The sequence below is a fragment of the Ochotona curzoniae genome, unplaced genomic scaffold (assembly GCF_017591425.1).
Source record: "Ochotona curzoniae isolate NIBS_2020 unplaced genomic scaffold, NIBS_Ocur_1.0 contig_4692, whole genome shotgun sequence".
Lineage (NCBI taxonomy): Eukaryota > Metazoa > Chordata > Mammalia > Lagomorpha > Ochotonidae > Ochotona > Ochotona curzoniae.
Window position 1 is genome coordinate 1,276,789 of NW_024466361.1, and position 20,231 is coordinate 1,297,019.

The following is a 20,231-nucleotide window of genomic DNA, read 5'->3' on the forward strand; positions in this document are numbered from 1 at the left end:
ACATCAGCTGCTTCCCTACGCCCTGGGGCTGCACTGCAGAGCACAGTGGTTCATTCGAAGCTCTGAATGGAGAAAAGGAAGAGATCATTAAATCATAATTTCCATGCACAATTGGTACAAGTATTTCTTACCAACAGATTAATGCGAAAGCAAGATCCCAGAAGAAAGGCGCTCAGCAGAGAGAATGGCGGTTTAGTGTCGTGTAAATCTGATTTTCCTGAAAGCCCTGACACATCATAATAGTGAAATCCTATTTAGTGTAGCAGGCAGGATGGATAATGCTATTTAATACTTGGTGTACTGCGTGCCATCAGCTCACAGCTTTGTACTCCAGGTTCTCATCTTACCTTAAGGTTAACACTTCTTGACAGCCTACATGGCAAATAGAGCCTCAAATTAAGTGTTGATTCCATGATTTGCAAATCTTTCCTTTAAACTTAGACATAGGAAACTGGCTCCAGTGAAGGAGATCATGCTAACGGGATACACTCTTAGCAGCTCACCACCACCGCCACCAAGACTCAGTCTCATATCCTTAAAGCCAGATTAAAAAGCAAGACTACACTTCCCATTCAAAATTTCAGAGAGGTTAACAGAAAAGCCAATTGCCTTGGAGGATTTACTGAATAATAACTTAGGGATAAGACCCCCACATCCACTGATTTTTTTTTTCCCTAGAGAATGAAATGGGGCAGAAGGGTTGTATAGCCCTTCTTGCTCATTACTTCTGGAATATCTGAGTAGACTTTAAGAAAGCAGCCTAGTGGCACAGTGGGTAAAACTGCCCTCTGGGGAACCAGCATTGCATAAGGGCTCAAGTTTGAATCCCAGCTGCACCACGTATGATCCAGATCTCAGCTAATGGCCTGAGACAAACATCAGAGGAGGGCCCCTGCTTCCACATGGGAGGCCTGGAAGAAGCTCCTAGTTCCTGCCTTAGGCCTGGGCCTGCACTGGTTATTGAGAGCATACAGAAAATGAACCAGAGGACAAAAGATCTTTTTGGTCTCCCTCTCTATAGCCCAACTTTCAAATAATAAACCTTAAAAAAAAAGTGGAAAGTGAATCAGTCTTTCCACCTAAATCATACATTGCTATGTCAATTATATTAATAAAAGTGAGAGTAGGCCTTATAAATTTTTCTACCTAACAATTAACATCTATGCATTTATGTGAACTATCATTAGCTGCTAATGATAAGAAATTGGGAGTCACTCGATGGACATGCCCCAAGTCCCTTTACAAAAGCCTGTGCCTCTTGCAATGACATTACAATTGCAAGCGACACTCGCACCTGCTGCCTTCAGTGCCCCAACTCGCGGTCCAGAGAAGCTCAGCTCTGCGTGCGGTGCTCGGTAACTACGGAAACCACAGGGAAGCTGCCCCGACTGCAACACGCTCAAAGGACGGACACCACCCCGAGCGTGACGAGTGCAGACGAGTATAACCCGCGTGGGCACACCAGCAAGGCGCGCTTTCAACCATTGTGCTACAGTTGCTGCCTCACACGGAATGGCCGGAGGAGCTGCCCACACGACCTAAAAGGGACAGCTATTTAGACAGCACCTCAGGAAGGAAATACCAAAGGGGCATTTCACTTGATAAACGAAGTTCATTATTTCCTTTTTCTTCCAAAAGAATTGCTTGCATTTTATTCATCTCAGACTTCAGCAGTTTGTGATTCTATCCTACATTCATCTCCTGAAAAGCTTTCATTTACTGAAATATTTTATCACAAAAGACTCCAGCTATAATAAAAATTTATAATAATTTCTCCCTAAGAATACACTGGACTGACAATAAGCTGTTTTGTTGTCATTTTCTCTTTGTCATCGTGGCTGGTGGTATTTCTTCCCAAGCCTTGCACAAAGAACACCAAAACAAAGATACTAATTGACAAAGAAACGAAAAAGTCAATTAGTCATCCAGATGAGGCCAACACTTGATAATGCAACAGAAGACAGAACACTCACCGGAAGTGAACGACTCTGCTCATTTGATGTAAGCATGGCCTCCAAACTTCATCAGTAAATCTCCCCAGAGGTTACTGACCAGCAATGCTCCTCAGCGTTGCTCTCGCAGCCCTCTCTTCCCCAGCCTGGGCATTGCCCTTCTTTGAACCCTGCGGGATTCATCGCAGTGTGGAAGCCAGGGGACTCCGCACATTGATGGCGATGTGCACTGTAGGCCTGGGTTGATGTGGACACAGCGGTACTCCCAAACAAGCACTGGGCGCACCCTGGGCTCTGCTCTGGCGCCATCAGGGCGATCATGCCTCCCTTCATGGCTGAGCAACACAAGACAAGAGCAAATCAACCCTCACAAGGCACACTGACCAAGCATCGAAGAGACCAGGTCTTGGTGCGGCCTGAGGAAAGAGTGGCCTTCACCCCCGGGTGATCCGGGGAAAGCCCCGCAGGCTCTTCCTCCCTCCTCCTGAAGTAACTACACATACAACTCAGGCCCTAACGAAATCAGCCCAGAGTATACTAAAAGTAAAAGAAAGCTGGTTTTCTTTCTAGAAGATGGAATGAGATGACTATCCTTTAGCAAGGTTATCAAAGTCTAAGTTATCAAAAACAATTCAGTAGCTGCTGGAATCATTGCAAATGGAAAGAAGTATAACCAGGTATTCAAATAAATCTTAGGGTTATTATACTACAGGCGTGAGGTAGCTCCTTTTGTGAAGGGTCCCCAGGAAACAAACATTCTGCTTTTGGGAAGGGGAGGGCAGGGGATAGTTACATATTTTTGAATGTTTAGTATTTTCAGGTTATAAGATCTCATGAATTATGACATCAGGACTTAAAAAGTTGCACGAGAAGCCAGAATAACTTACTTCCCACAGAATTAATGCTACAATCAGTAGGACCTAGCCTTCCTACAGACGTACCCACTTCATGTTAACACTGAATAGTGGCCACAAGCTCAGGGCGCGCGCCTGGTGCAGACTGACACCTGTAATGTTTTGGTTGTTCTGATTTCTTGCTTGGTATTTTCACCTAAAGAGTGGACAGACTCACGGGGTCACAGACGACCCTGAGCTAACTCATGGGAAGTGCCTAACACAGCATGAACGCTCATTAGTGACCAAAATGCTGCTATAAATAATATCAGATTATTCACAACTAAACTGGACTTCCTCATGGGCGTAAACTAAACGACTAATAAAGAGACACGAGACATCCTGGAGTAGAATGAACTGATGGTAGAGGCTCAGCCAGGCCGAGAGCAGCTGCTGCACCCCTACTGTGTGTACGTCTTGGAAAAGGAACAGGATGGACCCTGCCCTCCAAAAGGTTAGAAGATAAAATGCCCAAATGCATCACAATTTACTATAAATAAAATGTGGGACCATAAATAATAGCAGAGAAAGGGTTAAAATTTATATGCTGATTACACAGAAAAAATGGAAAAAGTAAAAAAGAATTCCTGGATGTGTTTACAGAAAACTACGTAGAAGCACTGAGAGGTCTTCTCCCACCAAGCCCCCAAGCAGCAATGAACATCCCTGGGGTCGGTCTCTTACGTGGGGTCTCCAGGTCTCTTCCAAACCCAGGAATAAGCACTCTCCAAGTAGCTGAGCAGTAAGTCACACACCTAAATGTGACACCTCCAGTCATTCTAAAATATAACAGCTTACTTTCCTGTTTATGATGATGCTATCTGATACTCGATCAATTGTGGAGTAAAGGTTTGGATCTGAAAAGCTGTTCAGCTGGCTTGGTGCTCAGTCAAGGGTTGTTGCTTTTGAATACTGGTTCTAAGGAAGACCAGACTGGCATCCCTTAAATTATACTTCATTCTTCTAAGTTATTAAAATAAAAAACTACCTCCGATTCCCACTTGACTGGCCACTATCACTAACTGGCATGGCAAAGCCACATGCCTACCTGGGGATTCTGTGACCGACCAGGACAAACCTATAATGATCCAGGACGAGATGACAGAGCTAAACCCTCCAGCAATGGCCCTCTAGCCACAAAGGACAGAGCGCCTGGGGTTTACAGCTTCACTGCTGCCTTTGACTGAACCAAGAGAGACGTGTGTGCACAGATCCCCTTTTCAACTGGGACAACCCCGTCAAGATAGGAAGACAGACAATTCTGCATCGTGCTATCTTACACTGTGGACCCTAACCTTTCAAACTGTGCAGACACCACACACGACCAGACATCGCGCTTCCCACTGGCATCAGAAGATGAGAAGAAATTCTTTCGCAATCTTTTGCACTAAGCCTAGAAAATGCCTCCTCATTTGTGACTTACATGTCTCTTCCATCCCTGGAAAAAATCCAACAGGAAAAAAAAATTGGCTTAGTGATTTTAGAAGTGACAGTAACACACAAAAGGAGACTTACAGAGAGGCAGGAGACGTGAGACGTTGAATAATACAGAGTAAGTACGAGTGTTAGTACGCTGGGTCCTACAGTAAGCACGACACTCCTTCAGGGACTTGTCTGTAGTCGTCTAACCCATGAAGGTGACGCAGGAACAGAGCACCCTGACACCACAGCTACACAGACAAAACACAACACGCCGACATGCTGCACAAGTTCCAGGTCTGCTGTCTTTACATTAGCGAACCACCATCCATCACTTACACATTAAAACTGCCTGCTCTCATCCCAAAAGGAGTGTCTAGTCGCTCAGGCATGGGCCACACCTGGCCCTTTACAGAGGGGAAAACAATCAAAAAACAACAAACCCTGCTGACCGCTTTTGTTAACCATTTTACTGATGGTCTGCCTATCCAACATCTCTACTTGCACATCTCAAGTGTTCAAAATTTACATCCCAATTCAGACCTCTGATTTCCTCCCCCACTCGCATCCTATGTCAGGAATCAACAGTGTTCTGCATGGCAGGGACTTGCGTCCCTTTGGGTCTCTCGTCCACCTTCACCATCGAGAGGTCTGGAGGCTATGTCTGAACCATCCCCCACACTGCTTACCCACAGAGCGGTCACAGCTTTCTGAATCAGTGCCATAATCTGCCACTAAGTTCCCCTTGCTTCAATGCTGCAGTCAGATGGCACTTTCGAACAGGCCAAGTGGCCTTCAAGGCTCTGAGGAATTTGCTGGTCAACCAGGCCAGGCCTGATCAGGGCCACTCCTCAAGGAGCCCTTCAACCTTGCCACAACCATGCACCCTCCGCCCTGGCAATGTCTTGTCCCTGCCCCTTATTGTACCCCATATCATCACAACCTAGCACTCCAAATGCCATGAGCACAGATGTCCAGTCCATGTTCTTCAACCTCCAACACACGATTGGATGCTTAAGCAGAGACATTCACTTCTGACTCACAAAGGCAGAGAAGCTGAGGTTTCACAATGACGATACTTGTAAAGCCATTAAAACTATATCGTTTTTAAGAATGTCGGAAGTTATATCGATCTTTGGGGGGAAGTTATGAACAGCAATGAACTGCTCTGGAGGAAATGTAGTTTGGACATACTAGTCACAAAGACAAAACTTTGGGCAATACTGAACAGTGAAACGGCATGCATGACCCAGTAATGACCATGACCAAAGCAGAAATGCAGTCTTGAGCCTATAAACTCCTTCGCTTGGCTTCAGCACAGCCTAGCTTCACAAGAACAATCAGAGTTGTGATTTATTATCCATAAACAAATGCACAGGAGAGCGCAGGAATGATAAGAGGACAGCCATACCCTTTCCTCCAGTCGGGCCAGCTGCTCTTTGTAGAACGCATCCTGCTTCTTGATCACGCGGTCCTTCTCTTCCAGCTGCTTAGCCTAAAGACAGAAAGGAGGAAGCCACGAGATGAGTGAGTGAGGTCGACACTGCACAGCGAGTGAGACAGAAAGCTCAATGCAGACGGACCACGTCTCTGGCAGGGAAAACATGAATACGACGACTGCTCTACTTAATACAAAGAAATGAAGCTGCATTGTATTTTCCCGCCACTATCACAGCTGTGCCCTACTCTGCCCAACACGTGACAGTGTCGTACTGAACTTTCCTAAGAACAACTTCCAGTATTGATACTTCACACAACAGAAATTCGATTTTATTCTGGGCATATGCTAACATGGCTATTAAACGTGTTTGTCCACAACAAAAACGCTGATTTCACATTTTTCACATAAACCCTTTGTTTGTGATGTCTCAAATTACCCAATGAAATCTGCCATAGTGACCTGCATTTGTTTAGTTCTCTTCAAGCAGCAACAGTCTAAAGGAAGGGGGAGGGTCTAAACCACCCTAACTGTCGGCTTCAATAATTTAAAGAGTAAATAAAGATGATTCAAAAAGCTTTATTGAATGACATTTCTAATCTACAAGATCAATTCTTTATAAATTAGAAGTAAGTACCAAAATATTTTAGAAACTTAAAAAATTACAAAGATGGTTATTTAGGAAAGATTTTCAAGATTCATAACTATATTCATAAAACTTGCACTATTTTGTATGTGGAATGGCATGTTCAACTGAATTTTATCTCTGATGTTCAGAGTCACAAAACCATTTCATTTGTTTTCTCTGTTCAGTCAGTGCTGAATATACGCATGGCTGTAATTTACATGAAATCAAGCACATTTATCTTTGTGCCATGCACTAATGTCACCAATTTTAAAGATTCACTTATATGAACGGGTTCATTCCTCAAATGGTCACCAAGAGGTGGGGCTAACCTAGGCCGAAGACGGGGGCCAGGAATTCCACCCAGGTCTTCATCACCCCAGGTGTCAGGGGCCAAGGACTCAGGCCACGTGCCGTTGCCCTTCCAGAGCATCAGCAGGGAACTGGATGCAGCAGAAGCACCCTGGACATGGGATGCAGGTGTCCGCCAAGGAAAGCAGCCACCTCTTGTGCACTCTGAGTCCACATTAAGAATACCCTTCCTAAGCCATCACACAGTGGCTGGCTCAGCACACATCAGGCGAGGGTCCATGCAGCTACTCAGCTGACGGCCAATCTATTTCTACATTTTAGGTTGTGTTGTTACTTACTTTGTCTTCAATATCCTGCAGCATGTTAAAAAAAAAAAAAAGTTAAGTAGTGATTTAATATTTAAGTAATAAGTTCAGTAGTGATTTAGTAAGCACTGATCTAGTATCCCAGAGACATCTGACAGATCCCATCCGAAACCTGCAAGCAAGGCTACGGTAATGGGGCGGGGTGGGGAGAGATGCCCGACTCCCGCGCAGTTGGAGCCACAGACTCCAGGGAAGCTTGGAATACACAAAGAGCCAGCTGCAACCCGCCTGCACGCAGTCCTGGCACTGTGTCCTCGACACAACTCAATCACTCCGGTCGCCCAGGGACACGAGCAAAGGTCCCCCAAGGCTCGACACTTACACCCAGGACACAAACACAGCAGATGGAGAACCAAGGTAATGGAAGAGCCTCCACGAAACAAAGTGTGAGAGACGCAGAGGAAGCTCCAGGCTCCTGGCTTCAGAAAGGCACAGCTCCGACCTTTGCGGCCACTAGGATCCTCTTCCAGGCCTCCCGTGCGGGTGCAGGGTCCCAAGGCTCTGGGCTGTCCTCGACTGCTTTCCCAGGCCACAAGCAGGGAGTTGGACGGGAAGTGGAGCTGCCGGGATTAGAACTGGCACCCATATGGGATCCCAGCGGGAGCAAGGCAAAGACTTTAGCTGCTAGGCTAAAGTTCCGGGCCCTATAATATATTCTCAAGACTCAAATCATGAGGAAAGAGACAAGCCACCAAGGATCATCAATAAGTTGCGATTTTTGGATGACAAATTGGGGGTGGGGGACGTTACTCGGAGGAAAGGGACACAGTTGACAATGGTTACTGAGACATGAGGAATGGCGGGGCAGGGGGCAGACGCAGTCGGCCGTTAGAAGATGCACTGTCGTCTAAAGGAATGAGTATTATTTCTACATCTACAGAAACATCAACCATTAGCATTACATGCTTTATACCTGACTGAAATGGACATCCAACACAGTATATAAAATGGTGGACTACTGAATTATCATCTTAACAATTCTATTTTTTTTTTGTAAAAACATATTAAACAGTTATGGGCAGCATGAAAATAATTTTACCTACCGGCTGGCTGTCTTTCCCATTCAATACAGGACATGACTTACCATTCTAAAAACACTTGTAAAAAAAAGTTTCCTTTGCTTCTAGCATGAGCTAGAATAGTACTGAAAAGCAAAGAAATCGTAATAGTTGTTCCATGATAGCTATTTAGAAAACACCTAGAAAATTCAACACAACCAATATATTGCTTAGCCCTACTGAGCGCCCTAGAAAAACCGTCACATTTAAGTTCTGAAGAGCTGATTACAACCTAAGGGTGTACATAATTTTTTACTTTCCTAATATATATTCTTTAGAAAAAATTTAAAGCAACATGCCAAAAGGTCAAACGCGCACACGCAAAGACAGGCAGCAAAGAGCTGAGAACACGAAGCCATAGGCTAACACGACTATCTCAGCCTGGCTGCAAATCCAATCAATAGTTCAAGGAAAACAGAGCAAGAAGCATGGCCACAACACTTTAATGGCACAGTGCTCTGAAACAGTTAATGTGATGCTGGGCCGAAGAGTCACACAGCATGAATCCTGAGGCCTCAATAAGCCTGGAGCACACCGGCCGGCTAATGGCTGCTGAGGACGCATAGTCACATCCAACTTAAGAAAAAGCAGCAACCAACTGCCAGGGAATAAACTTCCTGGTAAAACTTTCCAACAGATGTACAGAAGCACCATCGATGAAGAAAGGGAAACAGATTGTAACATTATTTATTGCTGTGGTAGAATCATTTCTTAGGAAAATAAAGAATATACCTGCTTCCTATTTGCTATTCCTAGAAGAAATGTATGCTAGTTTTCACACACCATGATGGTCTGGAAAACGTGACATGGTGTGTTTAAGTGGGTCATTATGGAAAACTGGAGCATCCCGGGAACAAGCAAAACAAAGCAAACAAAGAACCCGGTCTTTAAAGCCAACACTCCAACATCCTGATGTCTCAACTCAGTGTTGTAGCTAGACTCAAAATGAAATACACATGTATTTACCACCATGAAGATTCATGGCTTTAAGAAAGAACTGGAAGGCAATTTTACAAGAACATCTTACCAGTCAACACCTATAAAACTGGCATCATGAACATAACATACTGTGCACATGGAAACCTCACCTTCCCACACAGATTCGGAGGTAAGTCATTGCAGCGCAAACATCTGGGCATGACGATGCCCTCCCAGCCTTGGGGCTTCTGGGAGACTGGAACTCAGTGACGTCACAGTCGTTGCTTGGCGGTCACCGAGTGTTCCTTCACCAAGGACAAGGCATAGGACATGGCTCTGTGCCATGAGGGGAGGTGCTCACGTAAAACGACAGAGTTCCTATGAATGTCCTGTTCAATTGCTAATTCAAGGTGGGGGCAGGGAGGGGAGGGGATGGAAGAGGGGCCAGTCCAGTTTTCCAAGGGTTCTCCATGAACCCAAAGACTACAAGGATCCAAATTGGCAATAATTCCAAAATAATCCACAGAGCCATAGCACCTTTTATTCTGAATGGTGTAATAACCTGAGACCTACAGACAATAAGCTGTGGGATTAATCGTTCACAATGAAATAGAAAGTCTACAATAGACCCACACACTAGTGTCACCCTGAGGCACTTGGGGCAGCCACAGCAGCGGGACCTCAACTGAGGTGCCAAAACCATATGCTGACATCAAACCAATCTGACAAATGATCAACGGGGCCAGAGTCCCACACTTACACCCTCATAAAATAGAATATTACACTGAAAAATTGCAGAAAGTGATGACTGTGAAAAAGAAGCAATTAACACAAACATTAAAGCAGTCATGCAGCCCATTTGCTGAATGCCAGACCTTTAGTAAAAAAAGGAGTCCTTGCCAAGTGGCATTAATAAACAAAGAACTACGCTCAAAGCTCCCCAGAGGGCTTTGCAGTGTGTGGTTCACCGGTGTCGGCGATGCCCGATTCACCCAGCACACTGGCGGCGCCTTAGCAGCCTGACCAGCAAGGATGCTCAGCTAGAGTCCGCTAACTAGAGCCTTACGCAGGCTGACAACTGATGAGTTACAAAATGCACTCTCAGCAGACTTCTTCCTTCCACCTCTGAAACCCAAATCCAAGCCCACAGGACCGGATCAAGGCGGCGTTTACCCTGCCGTCCCCAGCAAGTTCCAGAAACTGTGCTAACACTTGTTTTGGCATTTTCACAGTCAATAATTTCCTTGAACTGGCCAATTGAATATGTACTCTGCTACTGTGGGGTCTCTCTGCTATTCTGTTGAAATAAGAAAACAGAGGGAAAGATGGATGGTTTTTGAAGCTAAAGAAACAATAAATCCAACAATGAATGAAGAGGTGGTTGGAATACATACATTTACATAAATTAAACTAGAAAGCAACTGGGCGGTAGTTTTTCAGAAAGTTTCCAGAAGTTCTCCTTTAACTTTGGTAGACCGTGGTACTTAGCAAAATTAAATGCTAGATTAACTCGAGAGAACTTTACAAGCTTCCTTCTGTAACTTGAGGAGAGATGATTTTAAACTATGTCTACTTCATTGGTTTTCTGGTTTAATTTCATAATTCAGAGTGTATTAGGACAACGGCATAATAGGAACCACACTGGCAGAGACCCAGCTCTCCATCTTGACCCTTTAAATCACCACAGGACCATGTGTTGGCATGACCCATCACCCACATTCCAAAAGGGCTTTCAGCTGTCATGCCCTCCATCCAGGTCCCCACCATGCATTGGGCATGGTTCATCTCTGAAACATTTGACCCTGACACTGGAGTTGAATCTCCACTGTGAGGCCTCACCTAACTGCGGTGTAAAGAGATTAGATAGTGCCAACATGATGCAGTCCCCGTGACAAGACACTGGGAGTTCCCTAAGAATGGGAGCAGGATGAGGACACACCTGCTCTGGCTCCCAGGCTCACCATGAGACACTTCATGGCGCCCCCGGAATCTGTCAGCAAGCAGGCCACCTCCAGGACATCAAGCCGAAATACACCCTTGTGCTTTAGGATGAACAGAAAGCAGACTGACAAAACATTTCTCATACATTTAATGAAATGTCCTGACATTCCTTTACAGCATTTATAATAGGAGTCACCTTTCCATTGGCTACTTCTCCATCACTCCTGCCCTTACTTGCAAACACTGACAAGCAAGGGTCATGCCCTGCCCTGCATGTCTGACTCAGCCCAGTCTGGACACATGGTGGATGAAGGGGACCGCACTGAGGACAACAGCTTGTGGGGAGAAGCTGGCATGGCAGACACTGTCACATTCTGTATAAGTGGTAGTTCCTGAGGCAGGTGCTGCCAGTGGGTGACTCATACACTCCAGGAGAGATGAGCAAGGTATTGGAAAGTTAGACTATTGCAGAAGGAGATACAGAGAGAAAGATCTTTCATCTGCTGGTTCACTACCCCTGGAGCTGAGCTGATCTGAAGCTAGGATCCAGGAGCTTCCTCTGGGTCTCCCACACAGGTGCTAGGTCCCAAGGCTTTGGCCCATCCTCCTCTGCCTTCCCGGGCCACAAGCAGGGAGCTGGATGGGAAGTGAAGCAGCTGAGACACGAACTGGCGCCCATATGGGACCCCGATGCATGCAAGGTGAGGACTTAGTCACTGAGCCATCAGCGGGCCTGCACACATTCTTGGTGGAAACTCAGAATTGAAAGCTCAACAGGTAGAGGAGGCCACGACGTGGGGTTCCTTCATCAATAAGGATGTTTTACGGACTAGCACCACATTGCTGGGAATGGAGTTCATTAGTGAAAACAGCTCATTAATCAATGTGATGCACATCAGATATGGGCTTTTTCCCAGCGAGATGGAAGTTATCAAGAGGAGATTACATGCCATGGTGTTTCAGCCACACGAGCAGGTGACCAGTATTCGACAGGACAAAGGCTGAACACTGAGCAGCCATGTGCAGAGATTTCTTGAACAACCAGATCATCCTTCTCTCATGTGGAAATTGTCTGGGGACATCCCGGCCTCCATGTGCAGGACCTGGGCCCACTGCCCCGCCTCTGGAGACATCCCCACCTCCACCTGCAGGACCTGGGCCCACTGCCCCACCTCTGGGGACATCCCGGCCTCCACCTGCAGGACCTGGGCCCACTGTCCCACCTGTGGGGAAATCCCTGGCCTCCACCTGCAGGACCTGGGCCCACTGCCCCACCTGTGGGGACATCCCTGGCCTCCACCTGCAGGACCTGGGCCCACTGCCCTGCCTGTGGGGACATCCTGGCCTCCACCTGCAGGACGTGGGCCCACTGCCCCGCCTGTGGGGACATCCCTGGCTTCCACCTGCAGGACGTGGGCCCACTGCCCCTGACTATGACTTGTCCGCGACCGATTAGAAGCAACTGCATCTGCCTCAGGTGGATCTTTTTCATAAATAAAGCATTTTTAACAGCAGACAGCTGGGACTGGGTTAGCTTTTACATAAGGGGCTGCATGAATCATGCTGTGCCTGGGGGCACACACATTTTTATTTAATAAATGTCTGCATTGTAGACTTGGGCTTGGGGGCTGCTGGGAGTGTTGAAGTGTGAAGGCATCATGTAGAAAAAGCCATAAGGGTAGCTAGCACCTATGGAAAGCAATGAATCATGTCCCAGGGAAAGAGGAAACTGGAAATTTCAGTTTCGTTACTCTTAAACTGCAGAACAGGAAAGTAAGATCGTGCGTTTCTACGACTTTCTGTAACACCCCAACCAGGTCTGTATTACAATCTAAGCCCATTTCCCTCGTGCTCAGCTCAGCCAGGACTGATGGCTTAGATGAACTGGAACTGGCTGATCAACATTTGTTCTGTGTGGGCAGTGACAATGCCACATCAGCTGTTAAATATTTGATGCCTCATTCCAGAAAACAGGGCAACCTGTGGTTCCATTGTAACTTACACAATTTATGTTACACGAAATATGCTATTTTCACAAGAATCTCAACTGTAAGCTGCTGAGTTGTAGTATGACCACTGCAATGTTCTGTGTCCTTCTTCCCACAATGGCTTAACACACGAATACCCAGCGGCGATCCCCATCCCAGGAAACCCGATGCAAGTGCTGCACCAAAAGCAAAATGAGCTGTATGGCTTCAGAGTTCCCCATACACAGTTCTGTCTCTGCTAAGAGATGCCAGCTTCAGCTACCACAAGTTTATGAAAGACAAAAGAATATAAAACGCATCAGGCCTGAAAGAAATTCAGCAACAGAATGTAAAACGCAGCTCCAGCAGGGTTAAGCACTAGCAAGGGCTCTGTCACTCAATCCTCAATGAGCTTGCAAACTTGTAAGAATTACAAGCGAAAGACGGAAACGGGCTCCTATCCCATAAAGCCACTGTGTGATTCCGTGGACTTCATTCTGCCGCAGCAAAGATGGCGGCTGTCTACTGGTAAACGCAGCTGTGTGGGCTCCAGGTCACAGCTGCTGTGCTGCAGGTGGGGAGGGGTGCTAAGCTTGAGGCCTCAGGCCATAAGGTGTAGTTACGTATAATCTTGTTTTACCAGGGAGATTAGAAATCCTAGAAGCACTCTGATACAGGAGTCCTTAAACTGCACTAACGGTGCCAAGGTGTTTGGTGTCACTTCTCTGACAAACTGGACAGCAACACAGAGACAATTACTGTGAAACTCCTAAATTCCTTTTCTTTTGTATTAACTTGTATTGGTTCAATTTAATTTAATGTTCATTCACACTATTGGGACCAACTGGCCAACCAAGGTCTTCTCTTGCCACGATATTTATTTTACATGGAATTTATTTTACATGTTATTTATTTTACATGGAATCAGTAAGGCTCCCAGCTCCTCCTTGGCTAAGTGAATTCTGCAAGGTTGGAAAGACATTTGGTTCTAGAACTTTCTCCCCGTGAGAGCAACGTCCTCGCCTTCGCTCTATTTCTTGCCACATTAGTTTGAAATGAAAAGAAAAACGTTAAATGACTAGTCACATATCTGTAGTTATTTTGGGCACTACTCAACACAAAGGTTTTTTAAAGATTTTCTTCAAGAGTTAATGAGATCATTCTAAAAATACCTTCGAAACCACCTGTTTCCCGCGTCAGTTCCAGTACACAGGTTGCAAATATTGACAGAGAATTAAAGTGCAGGAGACTGCAGGGAATGTGTGGGCAAGACGATGGCCAGGGGCTAGAGAAGGCAGCAGTGCCCCAGGCCGTGGGTTGAATGGGGACATCCAACTGCAGAGGGAGGGCAGGAGACTAGCACAGCTCTGACCAAGTTGCAAAACCACGCCAAGGCCAGTGCTCCGAGCTGAACCCCAGTGATCTGATTTGTTAATTAACTCGAAGCAAAATGACGACAACAAATTGAATGTCAACTTGCAGTTCAACAGAGATCTCCACCTGCAAGCTCAGAGTGAGGGTACGTCTGCTTGAGGCTATCGATCCCTCTTGGAATCAGCTCTCTTACAAGCAACACAACTTGATCCCTAAGTTCTGTGTCACAGGAAGAAACTACAGGCAGTAACAAAGCTTTGTGCCATCGAGGCTGCAAGCCATGGACTGTGGCAGATCACTTAATATTCCTCAGGAGATGAGCAGAACGACGTCTACGATTTCTCTCTACAATCCACATGATGCATTACATGTACCACAACATTTCTTCCATTACCCACCTTGACTCTATTACCCAGCAAGACCAGCACAAATTCAGTAAGTGTGTGTGCTCTGACGAACTGCTTGGATGCAAAAGCACACGTTCAGGGTCATATGGAACCACGCATGTGTGACACCTGCTTCCTGGGGCAAGCACCACCAGCAGCGAGAGGCGGCAAGAGCACTGAGCTTGCAACCCTGCAGCAAGGTCTGAGCCACAGTCCTTGCAGTGCTGGTGGGTCCAACACAACCCGGGAGGGTTAAAAAGGTTAAGACTGGGGCTGAACAGAGCTGCTTTTCTCAAACAAGTTCAACTCCGTGCTACTAAAAAGAGCATACTATATCATTCTGTAAATAAGGCCAATAACTAATCATTACTATTACTGTAATAGCCATTTCTCACAGCATTTTGGATCTCCTAAAAGGTTATCTTTGCTTTTTCTTTTTTTGGAATGCTGGAAGACACACACACACTCACATGAAGAAGGCATGCATGTCACACACAGACACACACTCACATGAAGAAGGCATGCATGTCACACACAGACACATGAAGGCATGCATGTCACACAGACACACACTCACATGAAGAAGGCACGTATGACATAGACACACACTCACATGAAGAAGGCATGCATGTCACACACACTCACATGAAGGCATGCATGTCACACACAGACACACACTCACATGAAGAAGGCATGCATGTCACACACAGACACATGAAGGCATGCATGTCACACAGACACTCACATGAAGAAGGCACGTATGACATAGACACACACTCACATGAAGAAGGCATGCATGTCACACACACTCACATGAAGGCATGCATGTCACACAGAGACACACACTCACATGAAGAAGGCATGCATGTCACACACAGACACATGAAGGCATGCATGTCACACAGACACACACTCACATGAAGAAGGCACGTATGACATAGACACACACTCACATGAAGAAGGCATGCATGTCACACACAGACACATGAAGGCATGCATGTCACACACAGACACACACTCACATGAAGAAGGCATGCATGTCACACACAGACACATGAAGGCATGCATGTCACACAGACACACACTCACATGAAGGCATGCATGTCACACACACTCACATGAAGGCACGCATGTCACACACAGGCAAATACTCACATGAAGAAGGCATGTATGTCACACACAGACACACACTCACATGAAGAAGGCATGCATGTCACACAGAGGCACACACACTCACATGAAGGCATGCATGTCACACACAGACACACACTCACATGAAGGCATGCATGTCACACACACTCACATGAAGGCACGCAGGTCACACACAGACACACACTCACATGAAGGCATGCATGTCACACACACTCACATGAAGGCACGCAGGTCACACAGACACACACTCACATGAAGAAGGCATGCATGTGCCTGTGACCCTCTCTTGTCATACCCACTCCCATCAGGAGGAGCGCTGCAGAGTGCTCACAGGTGTTACAGTCTATAAAACAAACTGGCTGCATGAAGATATATTCCCTGAGAAACAGACACCTAGCTTAGCATAACACGACCCAATGCAGTAAGAGAATCATCCCCACGGAAGCTGTGGCGTGGTCCTTACATGTCCAGTACTGTCCTGCTATTCAATTTTATAAAACGTTGAATGATCTGTGCTCTCCTGCTGTCTGTCACCTTGCACAGAATATTCTAGGCTACAGTAAAGAATTGCTGCTTTTTCCAACTGAACTAAAAAAGCCTGTTTGCTTTGAAAAATGGCTACCACCTGCTATTAATCTGAAACTGAAAACAAGCAGTGTAATGACATTTAGCAAGTTAACACCCGTTTCGCCACATTCTTGAAAGAAGAAAAAAGTGACATTTCATAATCTTAGCAAAAATTTTTTTTAAATTTCTAAAGAATAGCTTTTTATTTTACTACTAATAGTGACATATGAGATTATTAAAAGCAGACCCTGTGACCATGCAGTGTGACAAGGGGTTGAAGTGCTAAAGGAATCCTCTCCTAAGGGCCCCATTTTTCTCCTTTCTCCTTCCTGCCTGCTATAGATGAATACAGCAGTAACAATGACATGATCAAGGAACAGCTGACAAGCGGCGGGGATGTTGGTAAAGAGACCGCCCCGCTGGTCTTGGCAACAGACCAGTGCTGCCCGGCTGGAGCTCTCTGTCACCTGAGGGAGAGCACAGCCTCCAGAGAGGACATGCAGTATGCACCCATTAGTTGATTTATTGTTCAAATGGTTACTCTTGCACTTTGAAGGACTTGTCCAGTTTGGTCGGCAGAAGGGCCAGCCTCCGGCTTAGTTCTCACAAAGCACACGGCCAGAATGGGAGCGTACTGCACAATTCCCCATGGTCCATTAGTGACTCTGGGGCATTCCCCATGCTGGAAAACATGACTCATATGACATAAAACTACTAACATGTTATGTTAAATGCTAAAGCGACCTGTCCTTCGACGACAATCCCGACACAGGATCGGCAACGGTGGATCACAGTCAATCTCCCGCCTTCGCGTTTCGGCCAGTGACTGGGAGCACCACTTCCACAGTTTAACCATGGAAAATCCATTTCTGTCTACATGCTTTCCAAGAACTTACAAACCAGAACCAAAGGCAACGCAGCAGCTGTATGCACAAGCCCCGAAATGAAAGGACAGCATTCGCTACGGACAGCCTGCACTGCCGGGGAAACGGGAGGACTGCGCCAGATGAACTGCAACGAGAGCGGGCGGACACGGCAAGGAAAGGGACAACAAAGGAAACCAGCCAGGAAGCCAGGAAGGGTCAGGAAGCGTGCGGATGGACCAGAGAAGGACTAAGATGTGGCCAGTGAGGAGGCAGCAGCGAGGCTGGCAGGAGGCAGCGCTGTCTGGCAGGAGGTGTGCACTGCACCCTGTAGGCTGGGGGTGGGGGGCTTCAGGTTTCTGAGCATTGATAAAAACCGCACTATATGAAGATGAATTTTGATATGTGGGATTGATTAAAAGAGAGGAGAAATGCCAGTCAGGAAACCATGGAGGGAGCTGTCAAGGGAGTCAGGTGTAAGAACAGGACCTACTGGCGGGCCACGAGCACTTACGAAATCTCACCAGAAGTGAACGCAGGAACTCAGGAGCGGACAGCAAAGGGCAAACCTGCAGACACAAGCCAGGCTCATCAAGGGGGAGACGACCCAGAATCAGCACACCAGCACTCCGCTGGCCGTCCGAGGGGCCTAAACTCGGACATCTGGGGACAACAACTTGTAGAATCAATGACTAGCGAACCCCAACAATCAGGCAGCATTCTGGAGTTTGCAAAGTTCTTCTGGATTCAGAATATATCATTCAATTCTCAAAACAATGCTAGGACTCCAAGTCTCCACACTGTGCTTAGAACACTGCATGGCAGGCAAGCAGCCAAATAAACAAACCCTGCCAAAACCATGGTCCTGGTCACAGCGCGGCATGCTCAGCGTCACAGAGGTGAGCAGAGCCGTGCACGTCCTAAGGCCGATGCAGCTCAAGACAGCTCTGCTTTAAAGCAGCAGCGCCTCTCTCAGGGCAACAGAGACGCGTCCCCCCTTCCCTACGAGCCAGAGGATCATCCCCGAGACGCTGCCCGCTTGTCCCGACCCTTCCCCACGAGCCAGAGGATCTCCCTGAGATGCTGCCTGCTGTCCCGACTGCTGCTGCTCAGCAGGAACGAGAATGCGGAAGCAAGCAGAGATTACACAGGGCAAATATGCATCGAGGAGTAACTTAAGCATAGAAATCACTATAAAAGCAATAGTGAGCTCTAAATGCCTCCTTCCCCAACTGAATGACCCTGGCTGTGCCTGGAGGTGTACAGCAGGCAGCGCTGCCTCCCAGCAAGCCTTCCCTCCACCACCTATACTTGTCTACACTGCCCAGGTGCTTGAAAAAAGGAGGGTTTAGCTAAAGGCACATCCTCTATTTTTCCACTTTCTTATACTTTTTAACGACTGGGACTTCAAGGAATACATTTTTGACACAGAAAGAAGAGTAGGAAAAGGTGTCATTTTGCAGTTCCCCTTTGAGTGTGTCCGACGTAAGACTCTGTTTCTAGAAGGCTTTTACTCCATCTCTCTTTTCTAACAGAAAGCTCCAAGGAGACAGCTCACTATTTCCATTCCTCTTGACCTGCCCTGCCCCTTCTAACTCTATCAAAGTGAACACAGCAGTGCATGACACACCAGAAAATGGAGTAATTGCCTATGCTCCCAAGGGGAGGCCCAGGGAGGCCATGCTCATGCCGAGGCTGCTCGGCTTCACTGCCCTCTACCCATGGAATCTAGCGCAGCTCCCATCATGGGACGTGAGCCAGCACTAGGAGCTGGCAGCCTGCCGGAGGACACGCTGAGAGAAGGAAGAGAAGTACAAGGGGAGAGGGACTGCAGAAAACTCAGATGAAGCCCCCAAAGCAGCACAGACCATGCCGGGCTGTAGGACTGGAGGACACCGAGTCCAGGGACAGCGTACTCTCAGGAGGCACGCCCAGCACCAAAGGAACACTGGCACCCCGGCTGTGCTGGGGCAGGGAAAGCCACCATGTGCAATGCTAAGATTATATACGGGTGCTGGTGCAAATCCTGGCTGTTCCACTTTTGATCCAGCTCCCTGCTGGAAAAGCAGTGGGAGATAGCCCAGGTAGCTGGGCCCCAGCCACTCAACCCAGGTGAGACACTGACATGAAGTCCTGACTCCTGGCTTTGGCTTGGCTCAGCGTTGGCCATTTAAGCCATCTGGAGATTGAACCAGTGGCTGGAAGATCTCTCCCTCTCTCTCTCTCTCCAGAACTCTGCCTTTTAAAATAACTAAGTAAATCTTAAACAAACAAAACACACCAAAGTGGGCCCGGCGCAGTGGTGCAAGTGGTTAAAGGTCCTCACCTTGCACGCCCGGGATCCCATATGGGCGCCGGTTCTAATCCCGGCAGCCCCGCTTCCCTTCCAGCTCCCTGCTGTGGCCTGGGAAAGCAGTCGAGGACAGCCCAAAGCTTTGGGAACCTGCACCCACGTGGGAGACCCGGAAGAGGCTCCTGGCTTCGGATCGGCATAGTATCGGCCCGTTGCGCTCACTTGGGGAGTGAATCATCGGACGGAAGACCTTCCTCTCTGTCTCTCCTCTCTGTATATCCGCCTTTCCAATGAAAAAATAATAATAAAAATAAAATCTAAAAAAAAACACACCAAAGTATCTAATAGAACATACCATCACTAAATCAGGAAGAAAAGGCACAGTCCACAAGGTGGAATCAGAGACTGACAGAGACAAGACAAGAAAACATCCTGACCCCAAGGAGCCAGGTGGGTCTCGCCACTGCTCCCCCAAACAGAACCAAGGGCCTTCCCGGAGCACCGCAGAATACCTGCCACCGCCACCTGCAGGCATAGACTGCTTCCTGATCCAGACTTGAGAAGGTAGGGGTGTCCTGTGCCACTCAACTGCCAGGATGCAGCTGGTAAAGGCAGAGATTTCTGGACCCAAACAAGGGTCCAGAAATCCCTAAGCAAGAGCAAGTGAAACCACCCTCATTTCCCTAAAAGTCCTGTGGGAAGCCAAAG

At 47.1% G+C, this 20,231-nt stretch overlaps 1 protein-coding gene across 3 annotated transcripts in view; it reads right to left on the minus strand.

Annotated features, from left to right (window-relative positions):
- Positions 1-20,231, minus strand: part of CHCHD3 (coiled-coil-helix-coiled-coil-helix domain containing 3) — a 199,655-nt gene that overhangs the window by 63,526 nt on the left and 115,898 nt on the right. For 2 of the 3 annotated variants that reach the window (XM_040987488.1, XM_040987489.1), the window contains exon 5: positions 5,676-5,759. In XM_040987488.1, coding sequence (XP_040843422.1) covers positions 5,676-5,759 — 84 coding nt within the window. Of the gene's footprint in view, positions 1-5,675; positions 5,760-6,977; positions 6,993-20,231 lie in introns of all 3 variants that reach the window. The other variant, XM_040987487.1, reaches the window with a different exon arrangement.